The sequence below is a fragment of the Dromiciops gliroides genome, chromosome 2, assembly GCF_019393635.1.
Source record: "Dromiciops gliroides isolate mDroGli1 chromosome 2, mDroGli1.pri, whole genome shotgun sequence".
NCBI lineage: Eukaryota > Metazoa > Chordata > Mammalia > Microbiotheria > Microbiotheriidae > Dromiciops > Dromiciops gliroides.
The window spans coordinates 394594445-394617160 of NC_057862.1; the positions used below are offsets into that span (position 1 = coordinate 394594445).

The 22716-nt window shown below is 44.0% G+C and overlaps 1 protein-coding gene across 1 annotated transcript in view; it reads left to right on the forward strand.

Annotated features, from left to right (window-relative positions):
* COL27A1 (collagen type XXVII alpha 1 chain) overlaps positions 1 to 22716 on the forward strand; it is a 257922-nt gene that overhangs the window by 26875 nt on the left and 208331 nt on the right. Inside the window, 2 exon segments of the mRNA XM_043989157.1 lie at positions 2993 to 3046; positions 9779 to 9832. Of these exon segments, the coding sequence (XP_043845092.1) occupies positions 2993 to 3046; positions 9779 to 9832 (108 nt within the window).

Genomic DNA, 22716 nt, shown 5'->3' on the forward strand with positions numbered 1-22716 from the left:
TCAAAAACAAAAATTTATTTTAAAAGCCCCTTAAAAGGTCAAATTCCATTGAGAATAGGAAATCATGGTGCAGAGAAAAGAGTACTGAACTTGGAGCTTGTAAGCTATGTGACTTTGGGGAAGTCTCTTTTCTCTTTTGGGGCCTTGATTTCCCTATTTGCCACATGGGAAAAAGGCCCCTTTCTTCCTCTGTCTCACAAGGCTGATGTGAGAATTAAATGAGATGGTCAACGTCAAAGCTTTGTCAAATTTTTCAAAATTATAAATCAACATATCCATTTAAGGGGTAATTATTATTAGGGATAGGGGCTGGGGACTGGACCTTTGATTTCATCCATCTAGGGAACCCAGATGGTGAAACTCCTTCTAGTCATGCAGATCAGCACGTGTAAGCATTTGACCTTAGAGAGTAGCCTAGATCACTTCAAGATTGAATGACTTCTCATTCGTCCCACAGCCTTGAACTTTAGTGTTTCTGGCCCCAAGGCTAGCGTTCTATCCATTATGCCAACCTCTCTCTTCTATTATTATCATTCCTATTCAAATAGGGTTTGGTCCCCATGTTTCCCTATGGAGTTTTTACACATGCTCTGATGAAATAAGTTTTGGCTTGGGTTCCAGGTAGTGGTTTTGGCAGGCCTTTGTCACTGCCCCTTCTAATTCCTCATATCACTTGGTTTGTGCAACCCTAGCCTCTACCTGCAGCAATAGGTTTCCACAGAATATTGGCATGTAGATTTTTAGAATTTAAAGGGATCATCTGCTTTAGAGCTTCAAGGGATCTTCATGAGAATCTCATCCAACCCCCTTATTTTACAGATGAGAATTTCACAGATGTACAGTGGCTTACCCAGGGTCATTCAGATAGACAGGAGCAGAGACAGACATTGAACCATGGTCCTCTGATCCCAACTCTAGTCTCCTTTTCACTGGGCTCAATCACTTCCTTGGAACGCAGAATCTTACCCACCAATAGCCAGGCTGGTAGGGACTTCAGCACACAGGAAGTTAGGCTATTGGACATAGTAGAATGAAAAAGGATCTTCAACAACATCCTGGGGATGGTATAAGCTGAATGTTTCTTCTCTTATCATCTGAAAGGGTCTCTCCCCTCATTACAAGCCTAGAAAGCAGACAGGGGATCAGGGCACAGGTTGAATTATTGTCCTTTGAAAAGTCTGGTTTGTGTATGAGGGAGAGAAGGGAGAGTACAGATGGAACATTGAGTGCCAAAGAGGTGGTGTAAAAGGAAGAAAACATTTCAGTAAGGCTGAATGTAGGGGGTGGGAGAGATCCAAGATGTCAGCAGGGGAGAATTCAATTGGGAGAAGCTCAAATGGAGAAGATAAAAGGGAGCACAGCGGAGATCTGGGAGGAGCACAGCCAGAAGTCTGGCTTATGGTATCTTTGGGATGCCTTCTTCCAGCTGCCAGTGCCTGGGTCTGGTTTGGTTCTAAACTGCTGCGGTGGGTTCTTGGTTCAAAGGCTTGTCCTCTAGTGCCATTGCCTGGACTGACAGCTGGCACAATTGTCCATCACTCAGCAAACATTTATTAAATGCTTACTATGCCAAGAACTGTGCTGAGCACTAGGGATACAAAGAAAGGTAAGCAATAGTTTCTGATCTTGAGGAGCTCACAATCTAATAGGGGAGACAGTATGCCAATAACTAGGGTATAAAGAAGATAGGTAGAGAAAGAGATGGATCAATATAGATAGATAATAAGATGGAGGGAGAGAGAAATTTCTATCTAGCTGTGCTTGGCTATGTTTCTGTCTGTCTATCTATCTTTCTGTCTATCTGTCTACCTTTCTGTCCACTTGTGTTTGTCTGTCTGTTTCTCTATCTATCTTTCTGTCCGTTTGTCTGTCTATGTAATCTATTTATTTATCTATCTATTTATCTGTCTACTTATCATTCTGTTTCTCTAGTTATCTCTATGTCAGTCTATCTGTCTACCTATAGCTGTGCTTGGCTAGTGGGCCAATAGACCAGAAAGATAGCAGGAGGCAACATGGTATGGTGAGAAGAGCCTGATTTGGGAGACCCAGGCTCCAGTTCTATGTCTGCTCCAACTCCATTGTGTGATCTCGAGGGAATAATTTCTCTTCTAAGTCTTCACTTCCTAATCTACTAAACAGAGAGAATGGTCCTTAGCCTGCCTATCTCATGGGTAAAACAAGATCACGCCTGTGTTTGTATAAAATATAAGGAAGGTGGGGAGGGAGAATGATGACAGTTTATACAATGATCAGGGGATTATGTTGTCACTAAGTTTCCTTCCAGCTCTTTATCCATGTTCTTATGGTTCTGTTATTATCTTGTCATCAACTCACATTGTGGGTGACCCACTTGCTGTTGTGGGTGGTATTGGTTTTTGTCTGAAGCATGGGTAGAATAGCATAAAGAAGCCCCTTTGAGAGCCTGGGCTGCTGTGAATTATGTGGCCCTTCCAATCACATGCTCACAGGTGACCTCCCACCTTGCTGTACTGTATGGAAATTCTTCCTGGCAAAGAATAATAGCGCCATAGTTTTTTCCCTCTATATCCTGTATTTAGCGTGCTTGCCCATACTTATTTGCTTTTTGTCTCCCCCTTTAGATTGTGAGCTCCTTGAACACAGGGTCTTTTTGCCTCTTTTTTGTATGCCCAACACCTAGCACATTGCCTGCCATGTAGCAGGTGCTTAGTGAATGCTTATTGACCTACTGACTAGCTTGTGGTGAACAAAAAGGATCTGAGAATCCCTGCTCAATATGGACCCGCTCATTGGTAAAATGTGGTGGGTAAACTATGTGACCTTTCGGGGCCCCTCCATCTCTGACATTGTCCATTCTGACGTTCTGCGTACTGAGGTTCTTTCTAGCCCTAATGTTCTGTGTTTTAACATTGTATACTTCAAGGTCCCTAGCAGGTCTACCATTCTCTGTCTGTGATGTTGTCTGTCCCATAACAGTATTTAATACTTGCTTCTCTTTCTATCTTTCTAGGGTCCCCCTGGCTTGCCTGGGCTGCCCGGGATATCAGGCAGAAGAGGACCCCGGGTGAGTGGTAGTCCCTTTGAGCTGTGGCCATTTCATCATCCTGGTGCCCTGCTGGTGCCCCCAAATTTCCTGACAGGTTCCAACCAGAGGTTCCCCTGGAGGAGAAACCTCTGGTCCAACTGCTGATCACATAAAGCACAATGCCCATAATGTATCTCGGCAGCAATACCGCCAAAAATGTTCCTTCCTGGGCCAAGCAACTGCCCCAGGCCATTGACCGAGGCCCTGGAAGACAGAGCGGTACTGGTCGTCTTTTATTTTTAGCTCATAGCTCGCCAGTATTCCTGGTGAGACAATTACATAAACCCACAGTTTGCTCCAAACCTGGCCCCCTTCTCTCTGGGAAGTCGGTCGGTGGAATCCACTCTGGCTGAAGCGATGTTTCCGTTTTCCATTTGTTCTCAGTGCATCCAGCTCCCCAAGCTGCTGTCAGCAGAGCAGCTCTGGGCCAGGCTTGGGCTTACAAGACAGAGAAGGTTAGGGGGGCCCATGTAGGACTCTTGTGGAGGAGATCGGTCATTTGCCTGTGGCGTGGTTGCCTTTTTGGATAGGGCTGAGGGGCTAGAAATGGGCAAACTGGTGTAATATAATAATAATAATAATATAATAATAATATAATAATAATAATAATAATAATAATATCATTTAGTATAGCTGTTTCTCATTTGATCCTCACAACAACCCAGGGAGGTAGCACTATTATTTTCTCCATTTTCATATAAGAAAACTGAGGCAAACAGAGCTTTAGTGACTGGCCCAGGGTCACACAACTAGTAAGTGTCTGAGGTGAGATTGAACTCAGGTTTTCCTGACTCCAGATCCAGCCTTCTAACCATTGCTTTCTGGCCAGCTCTTTGGAAAACCCATGGATTCTTAAGACCACAGAAATTTAGATGGGCAAGATGCTTTAACTCAACCCTATAAGTTACAAGGTTTAGAAACCGGAGCCATAGTAAAGCTTAATAACTTGTCTGAGATTACAGCAATTCATGGCAAAACTTAAGTTAAAACCCAGGTCTCTTGTCTTCTAGTCTTCCTTCCTTCCTTCCTTCCTTCCTTCCTTCCTTCCTTCCTTCCTTCCTTCCTTCCTTCCTTCCTTCCTTCCTTCCTTCCTTCCTTCCTTCCTTCCTTCCTTCCTTCCTTCTTTCCTTCCTTCCTTCCTCCCTCCCTCCCATCTTTCTTTCTTTCTCTCATCTCCTTCCTTCCTTCTCTCCTTTCTTCCTTTCTTCTTCTTCCTCTGGAGTCTATATAGAGCTTTCAGGAGAATCTTTGAACTTGAATGGGGAAAAATAATTTTTTATTTTAACATAATTGTTTTCCTTTTAAATCCTATGTATTTTATTTTATAAATTAAAAAACATTACTCTGTGAAGGGGGTGCATAGACTTCACTTGACTGCCAAAGGGGCCCAGGATGCAAAAAAAAATCAAGGTCCCCTGCTCTAGGTCACCTGGTTTCATATGCTGGGGAGTTTTTTCTCCTCTTCCCTCTCCCTCCAGAATTCTGCCATTCCATAGGCCAGGGTGGGTTGGGTGGGTGGATGGGGGAATCCCTTGTCCCTTCCCCCACTCTACTTTTTAAGCTGAAACATTTATGGAAACAGTTTGTTTGGCCCCTTTTCAAATATTTTGTTCATTTCTCAGTGAAGCAGAGGCCAGAGTGGAATCAGGAGGCTGGGAGAAACAGGAAAAAGCCCCCAGCCTTAAACAGCTGTATTTGTAGAAGCCAATCACGGGGTGGGGAGGGAATAGATAACTGTTCCTTGGGGCAGTCCCTGATCTAGAACCAAGAAAACGTGCTCCTGGCAAGAGCGAGGGGACTGCTCCCATTTGACTCTGTGTAGGCTTGGTGGTATTTGTGGGTGGGAAATATATGTTCAGTGGGTTTGCCTGGCAGAGTTCTCCCTGTACCACCCCTGAACACTGCCCTCCTCCTATCTCTCTTTTCCCCAGAATGCACTGGTTCCCCATAATTAATTGGTTCTACATGGCTGGATTTCAGTCCAGTGGGTTAAATAGATAAGGGCACTGAGGGACAGCTTAATGTAATGGAAAGACTAGGGAATAAGGAGTCAGAATTGCAGAATCTCAAGGATTGGAAGGGACATCAGTGATCAAAGCAGGAGACATGGGTTAGAATCCTGGGTGACATTATCTTTATTAGCCTGGATAAATCATCTTATCAAATGAGGTAATAGGTAGCTAGGTAATGCAGTCAGTAGAGCATTATAGCTTAAGTCAGGAAGGACCTGAGTTCAAATCATGCCTTAGACACTGACTTTCTAACTCTGGAAAAGTTACTTAAACTTTCTTAGCTTCCATTTCTTCCTCTGTAAGAAGGGGATAATAATAACAACTATTTCCCTGGGTTATTGTGAGGATCAAATGTGATTATATGTGTAAAGTGCTTTGCAAACCTTAAAGTACTACATAGATATTAGATATTAATATTTATCTGCTTGAGCCTCAATTTTCCCATATGTAAAATGAGGATCAGAGGTAGTAGATAGAAGACTGGATTTAGAGTCAAGAAGACCTGGGTTCAAATCCTGACTCTGATATATTCTGGTTGTGTGATCATGGGCAGTTCACTTAACCCTTTTATACTCTAAGCATCTCTCAAAAATGATAAATTATATGAGTTGCCAACCTTTACTGGTAGAACAGGTATTTTATACCAAGGCCAGGTCAAAGAAGAATAGAGATAATTCCTGTAATACTATCTTACAGAGTTGTTGTATGGACTTTTAAAATTTTAAAACACTGCCTGAATTATTTATGTAATACTTCCTCAGTACTCACAAGTTTGTAGGTTGTGACCCTGTTAGAATGAATACTATCTTCAGTTCTGAGGTTATCCTGTGGGTACAAACTCTAAAACTGTATTTCATGACCCCCATCAGTGAGCTTACCTTTAATAGTCAGCCAGTTGACACAATTAGGTCAAAGCAAAGGCTTATACTAAGATGCATAGTATGAACAGTGGCTACAAAACATTCCCCCTTGGGGGCAGCTAGGTGGCGCAGTGGATAGAGCACCAGCTCTGGATTCAGGAGGACCTGAGTTCAAGTCTGGCCTCAGACACTTGACACTTACTAGCTGTGTGACCCTGGGCAAGTCACTTAACCTTCATTGCCCTGCAAAAACCAAACCAAATCAACCAACCAACCAAAAACATTTTCCCTCACACACCCATAATGTGGGACATACTCTTTCACAAATATATATAGCAGGGTCCCATAATGTTCTGTCAAACACCACCCCTCAACCCCCTACACAGAATCTTTTCTGGGAAGATATTTCAGCTGGGGTCCCTGATTATACCCCTCTCTATATCTCAACTCTAGGAATGTAGTTATCCTTTGAACCCACAGTCAACTCTTTTCTGTTATATGCCACAAAACAGTTCCTTGCTCTTAATGCCTTAAATGCCTCTCTCTTTTTATGTCCGTCTGAAAAGCATGTGTCTCTGCTCCTTCCCGAATGTGGTATCTCCTACCAATTGAGTAGCTCTACTGAGAGCTAGCATAGCTGATGGGGAAGAAGAGAGAAAATCTCCTTCTCTGCTGCCTTTTGGTATAGGTGCAGATGTCACACTTCCTGTAGTTTCTCCCTGCCCCAACAAGACCATGAGTGCTTCTAGGGTTGGCAGCCCAACAGGGGTTTGGCCAATCTTTAAGCAGCCAATGAAAAGCTGCTCTTCTAATTCCACCAGGGAAAGCTCCTTCATACTTCATAAAGAGATAATAGGGTGTAGACATTTCTTTGTACTTCATTTACATATCAACAACTCATTACTTCTGTTATAAGTAAGTGAATTAAGGGAAAACTAAATCATTCTACCCTCCCCCATTACATTTATTATTGTTATTGTTATTTCTGGCATTTAAAACTGATTGTTTTAAGGGAAACTTCTAGGGTTACAGCATCATAGATTTAGAATTAAAAGGGACAGGAATGTCACCTAATCTAACTCCCTCATTTAAGTTAAATGGCTTAACTGAAATCATAAAAGTAGTCAGTAGCAGAACCAGGATTTAAACTCAGATCCTATCACTCTACATCCAGCAACTCTTTCCATTGTACTATGCTATCTCCCCAGGCACAGGGGGAGGAGTAGATCTTATAAAGTTATATCATTTCCTTTTTTTTTTTTTTTGTGGGGCAGTGGGGGTTAAGTGACTTGTCCAGGGTCACACAACTAGTAAGTGTCAAGTGTCTGAGGCGGATTTGAAACTTAGGTACTCCTGAAGTCAGGGCTGGTGCTTTAATACGCACGCCATCTAGCCTCCCCCAAGCTATATCATTTCATGAGCTAAGTGCCCTTCCAATATTCAGGAGTGTCTTTCCTAGTCAAGACCAAAAAGGGGAAAAACGAAACTACAAAATCAATTATAGGTGCGGCATAAGCCTAGTTCAGATCAGGAGACATGGAAGGGGATAGCTGGCTCCCTGTAACAGAATCCAACTGGGGAGTTCACTTGAATGGACCAAGGAGAAAGAAAGTTCAGATGCTGCTCAGTTTGTTTGGATGTCAGCAGCCAGGGGTGAGGGCAGTCTTGCTAGAAGCACGAGGATGGACTAAATGAGGTTCCTTCCAGGATGTTTTTCTGGGATGATCTGTTGTGATGGTTCCTCAATTGTATGTCTAATAGAGGACCTGGACACGGGCTTTGGGCAGATGGTAGTAATTATCCAGACCATAGGGCAAGGATCCAGGTTGTTAGGGCTCTGTTTATATTACAGGCCTGGAAGCCTCATATGCATAGGAACCTTTCTAGAGAAAGTGGCCTGAAGCAAGACCTAGCCATTTCAAAAGGGTGTGGAAATGTATTAGAAAGATCTCCATTCCTTTAGGCTGGTACAAAACCAACCAAATGAATTTCAGTCATTTTGGCCATCCCTCTAGTTTCTATTGATCATCTACTGGGCTTGCCCTTCCTGCAATAAGGGGGTTGCAATGAGATAGAAAACATTCTCCTTGCCCTGAAATAATGGCTGACATTTTATAGTGTTTTAAAGTTGGCAAAGCATATTCCATCCATTGTTCCATTTGATCTGCAAAATGGCCCTGTGAGAAAAGTGCTATGAATATTATTATTCCCATTTTTCAGCTGAAGGAAACCAAAGCTGTGAGAGGTTTGATGACCTGCCCAAGTTCACAACCAGTAAATCTCTGAGTTGGGATTTCAAACTAGGTTTTCCTGACCTCAAGTCTAGCATTCTAGCTACCACCAAGGCTAAACCACCAAGGGCTAAACCATGTGGTATAGACCACGTAGTAGAAGGTCAGAAATTAGAAAGATCCAATTGGGCTTGAGCAGCCAGAGACCTCAGCCTTGGGGGCAATAACTTATCCTCTGCCCCTATCCTTTATTAAAAGGTTTCCCTGGAGGAAATGTTATGGAAGTGAGGGAAACAGCAGCCTTAGAAGAGAAGGATTATCTTGTCCCTTCCCACATCCTCTCCAAGTCTTCTCCTAGTTCTAACAGTCATTTGGTTCTTCTTGGAGGAAGAGAGACTTGAATTTGACCTTTGTGAATGAATAGGATCTGCATTGGAAGAATTTGAGCAGGGCATTTCAAGTTGGGGAAGGGAGTGTGGGGGTGCATGAGCAAAGATGTGCTATGAAGGGCTGAAGAGAGTTGACAGTGAAAGGTCTGTCTTGGGGAGCAGAGGACAGAATTAGTAAAGTAAAGTGGGACCAGTCTATGAAGGGCTTCGAATGTCTGGGCTTTATGGTGGTGTTGCATCAAGACAAGCGTGAAGACTATGAGGGTGTTCAAGAAGTTGGTAGCAGTGGGAATGTTGAGAGAGCGCCACCCCCATCTACCTTTTTATGGGGTTAATCTCTTCAAGAAAGATGAAGAGGCACTTTTGATTTAAGAGCTGGGCCTTTTACACTCTGTCTTGGGCAGAGGAGGAAGAAGAGCAAGTTGAGCCATGCCCTCTACAGCAGAAGGGGCCTTTAATGGGTAATTATTGATCTCTTATAACTCTAACTCCTCAGAAGACAGGATTATGGATCTGGAACTTGACAGGACCTCACATATGAGCCAAGGCCACAAGCATCGAGTATCTACTGTGATGCAGGCACTGTGCTAAACACTAGGGATACAAAACGGGCAAAAAACTGACCCTGCTCTCAAAGAGCTCACACTCTGATGAGACAGATAAGAAGCAAACAATCATGTACAGACAAAATATGTACAGGATAAATTGGAGGTAGTCTCAGAGGGAAGGCCCTAAGATTAAGGAGGACTAGGAAATGCTTTTTTAAGAAGCTGGGCCTTTGGCTGAGGCTTGAAGGAAGTCAGGAGGTGGGGAAGAGGAGGGAGGGAATTCCAGGCATGAGAAATTCCCAGGAGGGAAGATAGAAGTCTTATGCAAGGCCAAACTCTATGGCACTCTATAGGGGAGGGAAATAAGGTGTAAGAAGACTAGAAAGACGGATATTATTAAGGGGCCAAGTTATGAACAACTAGTACAATCCCCTCATTTTATAGATGAGGAAATGAAGGCCCAGGAAGAATAAATGCCCAGGGTGACACGGGTGGTAAGCAGCTGAGTCAGGAATTGAACTCAGGCCTTCTGACTCCCGAGCCAGTGATCTTTCCAGCATATCACAGATACCTTTGGCTTGGTGTTAGTGGAAGCCACTGGGTTCCATCGTGCATAGATTAGGTACCATCCATTTTCCTCTAACTTTTTTCTTTTTTCCTTTCCTGTTCAGGGTCCCCCTGGGCCTCATGGAAACCCTGGGCCTCCTGGCCCTTCTGGTGCAAAGGTAGGTAGATTTGGTTATCTCTCTCATCAAGGGGGAGAGAATGGAAGGGGTTCATCCAGGCCGGGGCATCCAGGCTTTGCCAGCACTGGACCACACAAATCCAAGGGTTTCTACTTGTGAAGGCTGCAGGAATCTCTTATAATTATTAATTGCTCCAAGCTATCAGCATGACCCTTGGTAACCGAGAGTTCTAGTAGTTCATGTGTATCATATGTGCTAGTAAATTAATTAGATGAATTCTTTTGTTTTTTGTTTATAAAAACATTTCAGGTGTGTGGTACCACCAGCTGGATCAGGTGACCTACATTTCAGTTACAGGCTGTATACTGAATATTCTGATTGTGAAGGGCAGAGGGTAGGAGTTCTTAACTTGGGGGTCTGTGAACTGAGAGAGAGAGAGAGAGAGACAGAGACAGAGACAGAGACAGAGACAGAGACAGAGACAGAGACAGAGAGACAGAGAGAGAGACAGAGAGAGAGAGACAGAGACAGATAGACAGACAGAGACAGACAGACAGACAGACAGAGACAGAGAGACAGAGACAGAGACAGAGAGACAGAGACAGAGAGAGAGAGAGACAGACAGACACATGGAGGGAGGGAGGGAGGGAGAGAGATATATGATTGGATGGATACTATTCAATATAATTGGTTTTCTTTTGTGACTCTATTATATTTCATGCATTTAAAAGCAGTATTCTGGGCAAGGGTCTCCAGGCTTCACCAGGCTGCCAGAGAGGTTCATGACACCCTGGAGGGTCAGGAGCCAGGACTCAGGGTGTAGGCCCATGGACCTTTGGTTTGGAAGTTGGTAGTGTCTCAGGATCATCACTTTCAATGGGACTTTGAATACCATCAGGTGCTGGCTTACACAGCTGATGTAGGATTTGAACCTGAATCTTCCTGACTTTCTGTTTCAAATTCCATGCCTTATCTACTACATCGGGCTTGTCTCAGTTAAAATGACTTCTTTCTGAGGCAACATACTGTCCTTTGTCAGTAGGTGTGGCAGTCCCTAAGGGGGTTGGTGTACCAATAGTAGTCTGAACTTTGGGATACAGTCAATAGCATTTAATTAAACACGTATTGTGTGCCAGGCACTGTGCCAAGCTTGGAGATAATAAAAAGGCAAAAGATAATCTCTGCTCTGAAGGAGCTCACAGTTTAATGGGGGTGGGCTTGGTGACCTGACTCTGCAGCCCCAGTGAGAGGCCTGTTGTTACTGGCAGCTTTCTTGGCTACCTGTGGCTAGGGGCTTCCACCTGGACTGAGGGCAACATTCTAAGTTTGGTTGCATCCACTAGAACTGTTTCTCATAGATCCTGGCTGGTCCATCAATGCCTGGTCTGAGGCACTGGGGCCAGGAGGGCCAAATTGTTGCCTTTTGAAGCAGATACCTGATGCCCTCTGTGCTGGGCAGCATCTCTTGTAGCACCTGTTATGACTGGGGTGGGGGGGTGGAGATAGCAACTAATGCCAGCTGGGCATTTCCTAGGGTCTAAAGCAGAAGGATAGCTCAGTTTGGGGACTGGACACTTCACAGCATACAGGGAGGTTCTAAGTGGTATTGCCACCATGGGAACTGGACCGATGCCCCCTCCAGCTTGAAAAGAAATCAGCTTCTCTGAGCTGGGGCATCTGTTTTGAATTGGGAAGGCACAGGGAAGGTTCTCCCAATGAATATTACATTCTGGTGTGACCCAGAGTGTTGCCTCATCACTGCTTTCCAGATCATGTTTGGAGGGTGAACCTAGTCATTTCTGGTCCTTCAGAAGCAGAAAGACACAGGAATGACCATAGACACAGAGTTATGAGTTGAATGTCAGGGGCCAGAGTGTTCGCTCGTTTGCTCTCTCTCTCTCTCTCTCTCTCTCTCTCTCTCTCTCTCTCTCTCTCTCTCTCTCTCTCTCTCCCTCTCTCCCTCTCTCTCCCTCTCTCTCTCTCTGTCTCTCTCTCTCTCTCCCTCTCTCTCTCCCCCTCTCTCTCTCTCCCCCTCTCTCCCTCTCTCTCTCTCCCCCCTCTCCTTCTCTCCTCCCTCACTCCCCCTCTCCCTCTCCCTCTCTCCCTCTTCCTCCCTCCCCCCTCTCTCTCCCTCTCTCTTTCCCTCTCCCCCTCCCCTTTCCCCTTTCTGTCTCCCTTCTTCCCCATCCTCTTTCCTCCCTCTCTTTCCCTCCCCCCTCTCCCATTTCTTTGGCTGTGTGGCTTCCAGTTGCTGATGGAAGGGAAAGACCAAGCTGACTCATTTAGAGATCTTCTCTTCTTGTCTAATCTGCAAAGAGGGGCTTCAGGGATCTCCCTTCTTTGGATGGGAAGGTGACCAAGTGGCACTTTTGCTTCAAGCTCTGCATTTTGCTTTCATGTTTTTCTGAACCAGAGTTTCCTGGCCACATTTTAGAATGAGATAAAATGGTACCATATTTAGGGGGAAAAAGGATTTTTGTCTTCACTCTGTTGGTATCTGGGTCTGGCTTAGTGTGGTGGGAAGGGCACTGCATGTGGAGGTAGAGGACTAGTCCACATCCTGTCTAAACTAATTGCCATGGGTATATCACCCAAGAATCAGTGTGAAAAGGAGCATTGGGTTTAGAATCAAAGGACCTGTGTCCTAATCTTAATTCTTCCTTATTACTTATCTTACCTTGGCAAGCCCCCTCCACTTCCTCCTCTGTAAAATGTGGAGTAGGACTAGATGGCCCTAAAGAGACCTTTCAGTTCTGACATTTGCTGGACTTATCATGATGGCTATCCCAGGGGGTCATGGCAGGTCCTTGGAAGGGACCTTGAGAAATCATCAAGGCTAGCCATCCTTCCCTTTTTTTGGGGGGGGGGAATGAGGGTTAAGTGACTTGCCCAGGGTCACACAGCTAGTGTCAAGTGTCTGAGGCTGGATTTGAATTCAGGTCCTCCTGAATCCAGGGCCAGTGCTCTATCCACTGCACCACCTAGCTGCCCCCTCATCCTTCTCATTTAAAGAAGAATTTGCAGTGCAGTGCAGTGCAGGAAAACAACTTAACCTGAGATTCTTCAGCTAGTAAGTGGAGAAACTGGCACTAACCCCTGGGTCTGTTGACAGCCCCCTTTGCCTTCTATTGCTCCTCACTTAGCACGTACCCTCCCTAGCCTTGTGTTCATCGTTCTAAAGGCCGAATGTTAAGTTTAGGCTATTGGGGAAGGAAAGTGCAAAGGTATGTTTTATATCTATTTACAGATAAACATGGTTTCTATCTGGAAGGGATGCTTAGAGGTAGCAGGATGGATGATATGATGTGTATTACTTGAAGCAACATTGGAGATCATTTAATCCTGTCATTTTATATTAGAAATGAAAAGGTAGAGGCCCAGAGGAGGAAATTGACTTGCCTAAGGTTCTTGCAAGCAGGATTTGAAGACAGGTTCTGTGACTTGAGAACCAGTGGGTTTTTTTTCTACCATACCACGCTAGTAAATCTAGAGTTTTCTTCTTGAAGACTCTCCTGAGGTTATTGCTCTCCAAGGCTTATTTCCACAGCCAGAGATTCCCCAATTGCTACACCCTTCTCCCCCGCTCCCTCCTCCCCCACCCAGCTGTGCACTTCTCATCCTCAAATGATGCCACTCACTTGGGCCCCTGATCTACAACCTCACCAACACTGGCAAACAGGCTCACTTTGCCTCACCCCACCAGCATATGTGGCTGATGGGGGAAGCCAAGGCAAGACTGGGGCTGGGCAGCCGCTCAGCAATCAGTTTTGGAGAGTAGCTGGCTCTGGTGGTGGGGAGGCGGGGAAAAGGGTGGGTGGGGACCAACTGGGGAATTGCTGCTAATAACTAAAAGTGAGTCCAAATGGCCCAGTTTACAGTCCTGTGCCTGTGTACTTTGGACTGCCAGGCAAGAAGACTTCAGTCCTTTATAATTTTTAATAGATAAGGGTGCGGATTCTGGGAACAAAAGCGTAGGAGGTGTTTCTCCCACTGGGCCATGTGTCAAGCCAAAAGGAGCTCAGCCCTTTACTGATGAACTTAGCTTTAACAATCGTAGCTCCCATTGATGTGGCACTTCACAGTTTACAAGACACTAGACGTGCATTATTTCATATATCCTTAGACACAATGGCCCTTATCTGATAGATGGGGAGATGTCATTCTTCCCTTTTTACAGATGGGGAAATTCAGAAGGGTTAAAGAACTGACTCAAGGACCCACTCAATTTGAATTCCCTCCAGCAGGGCCAGAATTTGAATTTAGCTAGTGGCATAGCAGAGTCAAATCCAAGTCTTTTGTCTCCAAATGAAGTGGGTTCCAAAAAAAAAACACAACACCCCAAAAACCCTGACTCCAGATTAAGGGGTTTAGATTCTGGCTTAAGGGCTAGCAAGTCATGACGATTTGCTCTTTGGTCCCCCAGCTGGTCCTGGCTTATAGCTGGGAGGGAGGAGGGTTAAAGCCACCCTGGATCAGGAGAAAAAACTCAGCAGATGGACTGATGAGCATGACGAAATGTGCCTGCCTAGTGGGGAAGCCACTCCTTCTAGGGCACAATCTGTCGTCCCAAACCTCCTGGTAGAACTTTGTTGCAGCAGTTTATCTGGCCCTGGGGACATCACGTGAGGTGAGCACCAGCACTGATGCCACCCGGAAGATTACAACATCCATCACTGTGGCATGATGAGTGGGGGCCTTCCAGCACAGGGATAGGGCTTGGGACATTGAGCTTTGGGCTTGGATTTTTAGGGGTAGTCACATGTAGGCACTGGGAGCTCTTGGACTAAGGGAGGAGATATGGGCACATGCACAGTTCTGATGTAAGAGGCATGGTCCCTGCTCTTGCTAGGGTGGGCACCTGGTCTTATAGCAAAGACATAGCCCTTCCTTTCAGGAGGCTCTCGCACTGACAAAGTTAGGGAGGAATCTAGGGAGTAGAAAGAGTCCCAACATCAACATTAGAGCATCATCATTCCAAACTTGGTGTGGCCAAGGGCAAGTTAACGTCACCACCCAAGGCCTTGGTTTCCTTATCTGTAAAACAGTGTGCATATTGGGGGTAGAGTTGGACTAGATTATAGCTAAGGGTCCTTCCAACTGGAAATGGCTCCTATGTGGGGATTGCATCCCTTGCAGGCTCATCCCCTCATGCATGCTCCCATTAGGTTCACTCTAATCCCATGCAATCATCTAACCTCTCTAAGCCTCAGTTTACTCTCCTATTAAAGGAAGAAAATAATATTTGCAATATCGTCTTCACAGGCCTGTTGCAAGGATGGTGCTTTGTAATTCCCTAAGACACTATATAAATGTGAATTTTGGTGAGGGTTACTTCTCTTCTTAGCTCAACTGGTTTAGTCCAGCTTTGGTAGAGGCTCCCTCGGCCTTGACTGAACTATAGAAATGGCTTTCTCGTTCTGGAGAGCTGTGAGAGGAGGGGGAGACATTGGTGCTGCCCTCAGTTCCCTCCTCTTTTGGTGGAGGGGGCCAGTGAGCTTTTGGCAACATTCTAGGTATTTGCAGAAATAACTAATTTCAAACCCAAGTTCCTAGGGGATCAGCTGCCTAATGTGGATTTGCTTTGAGAACTTCCGTAATCTGGTTCTGATTTCATCTTCCTTGGTCATTACATGTGAATGCTGCCATCTTAGTCTGGATGCCAGGCTGTCTTTTTTTTTTTTGTATAAATGGTTGTATAAATGGTATAACCAGCTGAAGTGAGTGATAGTTGGGAAGACTATCATCCAAATAGATTTGGATCCAGATTATTTAACTTGGATGGGAGAAGGCAGGCAGAGCCTTTTGCTAAAGCACAAGAGGGATGGAATACAATAGAACAGATATTTATTAACCACCTCTGGGATGCATAGTGTTGTGTTTGTGACATGACAGATACAGAGGTAATAAGAACAAGGTCTCTGCCATCAAAGAGCTCACAGAAAAATGAAATCACTTGACCTCTCTAAGCCCAGTTTTCCCCCTTTTGAAAAATAAAGAAGAGGCTAAATTAATTGATGGCCTAAGATGCCTTCTTTAGCTCTAACCCTTTCTATTACGATGTTCTTTCTGGCTCTGACATTCTGTTACTTGATGTCTCCTTTGCTTTCTAGAGTTTATAGAAGCCTATTTAGTGAGATTGTATTTTATTTCTTATCTCAAAATGTGCTTCCGAGGCAGCTAGGTGGTGCAGTGATAGAGCACCGGCCCTGGAGTCAGGAGTACCTGAGTTTCAAAATCCAGCCTCAGACACTTAATACTTACTAGCTGTGTGACCCTGGGCAAGTCAATAACCCCAATTGCCTCACTTAAAAAAAAATTCCTTCCATAGTTCTTTTCTTCCAAGAGCTGTATTCAAGCATTCTATTCTTTCCCCTTATGAGGTACTAGAGAACTGCAGAACCCATATTTCTACTTTGTACTTTTTCCATTATTTGGTGACTGACTCTCAGGGCTGAATTTAGCAGTTTGGAGCAAGATGTTCATCAGCAGCTTGAAGAACCATAGAAAGAGCCCTTCTTCTTGACTGAGGATGGATTGACCCAGGCCCAAGTTTCTGATCATGGAAAGTACTAGCTGCACTGCTGCTGCTTTTCCCGATCTCCTAGCAAACAAAATGATTTCGACCTGGAGAGTTTTCTTGCTTCATTCATTCCCAGATAGGGGTCCAGGAAGAGTTGTCTTTCTCCATGGCTAGTTCCCAGGGCTAAAATATTAGACTGTTTCCCAAAGTGCAGACCAAATTTCCTGTCCATACTAAGAATGGGAAAAGTACGATTTTCATGTTTCATTGGGGATTGTAGTTTGGCATTATCAATAGGGAAGATGGAAAACTTTTAGCATCAGGCAGTGGACTAGGTGGCAAAGGTTTAGAATAGATGGGTCTCTGAGTCCTGGGTTACTGGATACATTTCTGATCTTGACTTTGACTAGAGTAGGGTGTCATGCCCAGTGATGGTTGAGAGGCAGTTACAATTGGGGGCGGGCAGGCACGGGACCACCTGTTACCTGGGCAGACCACCTAGAGGATCCAGAAAGAGGATGCCTTTAGAGTGGAGCAGAGCAGAGCCTCCGATAAGGGCTGTGAGCACGGGAAGATTAGTTGCATGATTTCACTTACTATTTGGCAGCCCTTGCCGGCCTTCATTCACAATTTGCCCCGATACATCTGTAATGAATCAGCGGTGTTCCATGCCGCCAGCCGCCAAGAACACGTTCCCCTGCTGGAGAGAGCTGGAAAGAATGGAGAAAATAGGCTGGAGAAAAAGATGAGGGAGGAGGGATGACTGGCTAGGCTTGGGGAGGAACAATTATGACTCAAGAAGGTTCTACTGCTTGACTCGGGAAGTAGCATTCCCTTTGAGATCTGCCCCGTTACCTAAGAGTTGGAAGGACCTTTTAACCCAATGGCCCTTTGGCTGAACTCACTTTGAGGATGCACAAAGTTCATTAGTGGTGGCCACAAGCCTGGGGGACAGCAGAGAGGTCAGGGTAATACTAGGCCTTAGGGGAGTCTGGACTCAGGCCTTTTCAAGAGGGTTCTAAGGGAAAGGGCCTGGTTCAGGTATGGGCCCTGTAGCTGCTCAGCAGCTCCTGAGCCCAGGATCCCTCTTAGCAAAACAGTTGTTTCTGGTACCTCTAGCTTCCCTTTCCTGAAGCTTTTCCCTCTCCTGGGGTGCCCTTTTCTCCACTCCTTGGGACCTAGAGCCTCCATGCTCTTTTGCCTCTTGCCCTATCTCAGGAAAAGCTTTGCAATATACTCCCCACTGAGTGCACCTGACAAGTAGGACAATGCACTACAGTTCTTCCTCCAGTGTATTCACATGAGAAGATGAATCTCAAGATTCATTAGAGATGTGGATTCTCTAGAGAGAATTTCAGGAGATACCTGGGGGAGGTATTTGGAGGAACTGAACGAGCACAGATGTTTCTTAAAATGCGGCATGATTATTCTTCAGTAATAGTAATCATAGGATTCAGGATCTGGAAGGTCTAGCTCATCTATACCAACGTTCTCATCTTGCCCTAGAAAAAAATCAGTCTTTGCCTTAGGTCATATAGGGTAGTAAATAAGAGAGCCAGGGTTATTCTTATTCTTATTCCTGGATGTGAGAGTCTAGATGACTTGTCCAAATTCACTTGGCTATTAAGTGGTGGAAAGGGACCCGCTTTAAGTCTTTTCCTACTCACAGGCTACTGGGGGCCTTTTCCCTCCAACGCTCTGCAGTATTTGCCATGCTTTCTCTCTGCTTATTCTCTCTTCCCTTCCCACATCCTACTCTCTTTTTCCTTCCCTGCATATGCCTTGGAACACTCATTGGTATGGGTTCCTTGGCGTGCCCTCTTGGGACTAAGGTGTCCCAGTGGCCTAGAAAATCCTCCATTAGCTGGCAAGGGAAGGATGGTGTGTGTAGGGGGAGGATCTGGCATCCTTTTTGGCTATTAATAAATCTTCAGTAGCACAGGGGCAAGCTCAGAGAGATGTGGACATAAAAGGCATTGGAACCATGGGTAGAAACAGCCAACAGGAGCAGAGTTTGGGGGGGTGGGGGGCAGGCGGAATGCAGTTTAAGGTTGTGGAGCAGCAGCATCCAAAATGCCAAGGTTCAGTAGAAACAAGTAACCTGGAATGAATCAGTGTAAAAGGCCTGCGAGTTAATAGGAACTGGGAAATTAGGTTTGGACCTGTAACCTGATCCAGTCATATTCAAAGGAAGGTGCCACTCTGGGGGAGGGAGAGAGGGGAGTGATGGGGAGTCAGGTTGGAGAGCAGGGGTGAGATGAGGTGGTAGTTTAGAGATTTTGTATCAAGGCAGGGTGGAGACATGCTTTTCTTCCTTAGGGTACTTTGGGAAGGAACATCTGGCATCCTGCTTTCGTTGCTGGGCATCTCATTACTAGAAACACAAAGGCCATCTGGAGGGAGGACTGAGGGGAAGGAACTGTCAGAAACACCTGGGTTCTAGTCCCAGCTCTGGCATTAATTCAGTTGTGTGACCTCAGACAAGTCCCTTCTGATTTCTGGACCTCAGTTTCCCTTATCTGTAACATGAAGAGATGGGACCAGATATACCTTGAGGCTCTGGCATTCTCTAATTTCTAGGAATAAATGATAGGTAGCATTTATAGAGCACTTTAACCTTCATAAAACACTTTACAGATAACCCTGTGAGGCAGGCACTAATTATTATCCCCATTTTATAGATAAGAAAAATGAAGCTGATAGAGGTTAAATGACCTTGCCCAGGGTCACACAACTAAGGTAAATATCTGAGGTAGGGATTGAACTCAGATCTTCTGAATGAGTCTAAATGAATCCATCTACTGTGCTGCTGAGATGAGAAGTTGGGTGACTGAGCTCAGAAGGAGAAGAGAAATTAATGTAACCTTCTTGGCTTGTGATGAGTGGATAAGCTGAACATGACTTTTTTAAAAAATAAATTTTATTGATATCTTTTGTTTTTACATCATGCGAATTTCTCATTGTCTCTCTCCCCCCAGTCCCCAGAGAGCCATCCCTTATCAACAAATATTTATTTAGCACTTCCTATGTGCCAGGCATCTCTTCTCTCAAATAGCTTACATCAAAGGATCTGAAATTCAGTGCATTGTTTCCACATCCCTCATCCCTACCTCTTCAATAAAGGGAGGAATCTTAGCTTCTGTGTACCTTTTTGGGGGCTTGGTCATTATGATTTTACAGCATTCCTTTTTTTTCTTTCTTAATTTTTTGGGGGAACATAATTCAGGTTAAGTGACTTGCCCAAGGTCAAATAGCTAGTAAGTGTCTGAGGCTGGATTTGAACTCAGGTCCTCCTGATGCCAGGCCAGTGCTCAGCATTATTTTTGCAATTATTATTTTGTTGTTCTTTCCATTTATATTGTTGTGGTCATTGTGTATGTTGGGTTTTTTGGTTTTTGTTTACTATGCTTTGCTACTACAATAAAGTTGCTAAAAATACTTTTTTGTATATGGGATCTTTCTTTTTTCCCCCTTAAGACCTTCCATACTTTTCGTATTCAATATATTTAATTGTTTCTTAGAGGATAGTAATTGTTCTATTATAGTCCTGTCCCAGCTAGTGTGTCAGCCCCCAAGAGAGGGGCATCCACTTTGTTTCCAATTCTTTGCTCTGCAAAAGTGCTGCTACAATTTTGATGGATATGAGAAGGCTTTCTTTTTTTTTGCTAGTGACCTCCTTGGGTTATGAGCCTAGGATATGAGCAACTTTGGGTTAAAGGATGTAGTCACTTAAAAAAAAAAAGTTTTATAGGTGTCTTTTTTTTTACATCACCATACTTTCCTCCAGCATTCTTCCCCTTTCCTCTTCCAGAGAGTGGGTCCCATGTAACAAATAGTATTTTTAAAAAACAAACATAAAGCGGAGGGAAAATTGATAATTATCAATATATAGAAAAAGTCTGAAAACATATGCAATGTGCAAACACTTGTAGACTTCTGACCTTGCCAAAGGGGAGGGGGTGGGATTGTCTTGTCAGATGTCTTTTGAGTCATGTTTGATTTTTATAATTTTGCTATGTTCACCTTCTGATTTTTTAATGTGGGTTGTTTCTTTTCCTTTGCATTATTGTAGTCTTGTGTGGGGGCAAGCTAGGTGGTACAGTGGCTAGAGTGTTGGGCTTAGAGTCACAAATACCTGAGTTCAAATCCAGCCTTAGACACTTACTAGCTTTGTGACCCTAAGCAGATCACTTAACCCCTAGTTGCCTCAATTCCTTGTTTTATAAATGGTGACACAATGGAGAAGGAAATGTAAACCACTCCGGTGTCTTTGAGCCAAGAAAACTCCATGGATAGTCTATTGGACATGACTGAACAACAACAAAGACATTGTATATATTATTTTTGTCTCTGCTTACTTCACTATGCGTCAATTCATGTAGGCTCTTTCTATAACTTCTCTGTATTCATCACATTCATCATTTCTTACAGTAGAGTAATATTCCCTTGCATTCATGTACCACAGTAGGTTTAGCCAGTCCCGCCAATTAATGGGCATCTACTTTGTTTCTAATTCTTTGCTATCACAAAAGTGCCGTTACAAATATTTCAGTGTATTCAGGGTAGGGTGGGAGGAATTTCTTCTTATCAATGACCCCCTTGAGGTATAAGCCCTGGGGGCATGAAGGCAATCTCTGGGTCAAGGGGTATGGACATTTTAGTCACTTTCTTTACATAATTCCAAATTGTTTTCCAAAATAGTCTTACTGATTCACAGCTCCACCAATAATGTGCCAGTGTGCCTATCTTCCTGCACTTCCTCCAACATTGACCTTCTATCTTTTGTCATCTTGCCAATTTGCAGGATGTGAGTTGTAACCTCAGGGTTGTTTTGATTTGCATTTCTCTTATTATTAGCTATTTGGAGTATACTTGAATGATGTTCATAGTTTGTAGTTTTTCTTTTGAAAATTATCCCATCCTTTGATGACATATCTATTGAAGAATCTTTTGGTTGTGTGTATGTGTATGTATGTAAAAATATACATACATGTATACACATATAAACATACATATGTGTGTATATATAATATTTCTGTATTATATGTGTATATACTATTATATATTAATTATTTCTATAACTTAGGCACTAGACTCTTATCAAAGAAATTTGATACAGAGATTTTTCTCATTCAACTACATCCCTTTTTATCCTAGGTACTTTTTTTGTGCAGAAGCTTTTCAGTTTCATGTAATCAAAGTTATCTATTTTATTGTTTGTAATTGCTTTTATTCCCTATTTTGTTATGAATACATCCCTTACCCATGACCCTTCAATTCTTTCCCAGGGACATCTCCCTTGCATTAGTCACTCTCTCTCTCTTTTTCGATCTTGACCACTTGGTGAACACATTCAACCCTACATTGTCCTCCTTTCTTGAATCCCTGGCTCCCTTATAATCTCACCAATTATACTCTGGCAAGTCTCAGCCTTGGATCCCTTCTACCTTTCACCACCTTTTCTCCTGCACATCATGCTGCTGCACAAAGGTAGAGAAAATCACATGACTGTTCTGACTGATTCCACTACAAATTTGTTACACAACCTCAACTAGGCCCTTACTGCTGTTGGGCAATCCTTCACTACCTCCCTTATCAACTCATTATCCCACTTTGCAGAGTGACTTATGCAGACCTTTTCATTCTCAGATTCCCCATGACTTCTCCTCTCCTTCACCCTGCATCATATTTTTTTAAAAATGAAGCTATTCTCTGTGAGTCCCCTCTTCTCCATCTCATGTTATTCATATCACTCAGAAGCCTTCTGCCATTTTCTCCTCCTTTACTCTTGTCTCATGTGATGAAGTGGCTTTACTTCTTCCCAGGGCTAACTCCTGTACCTATTTAAGTGATCCCATTGAATTCCATCTCCTCCAAAAGATTGACCCAACTGCCATCCCCCTTTTCTACTTATTTTCAATCTATCCCCCTCCACTGACTCATTTCCTACTGCCTACAGACACACCCTTGTCTCCCTCATCCTCAAACCCCTCACTTGATTCTTCCATCCCCACTATCATCCTCTTTCTCTTCTGCTGTTTGTTGCTAAACTCCTTGAAAAGGCCATCTCCAATACGTGTGTCCACTTTCTTTCTTCGCATTCTCTTCTTTACCTCTTACTGCCCAGCATCTGCTCTCCTCATTCCACTGAAACTTCTCTCTCCAAAGTTACCAGTGATTTCTTAGTTGCCAAATCCAGTGGCCTTTTTTCAATCCTCATTCTCTTTGACTCTCTGCAGCCTTTGACACTGTTGATCACTCTCTCCTTCTTGGTTCTGTCGTCTCTAGGTTTCTAGGACACCATTCTCTCTCCTGGTTTTCCTGCTACCTATCAGACCGCTCCTTCTCAGTCTCCTTTGCTAGATCTTCATCCAGATCATTACCTCTAACCCTAAGTGTCCCA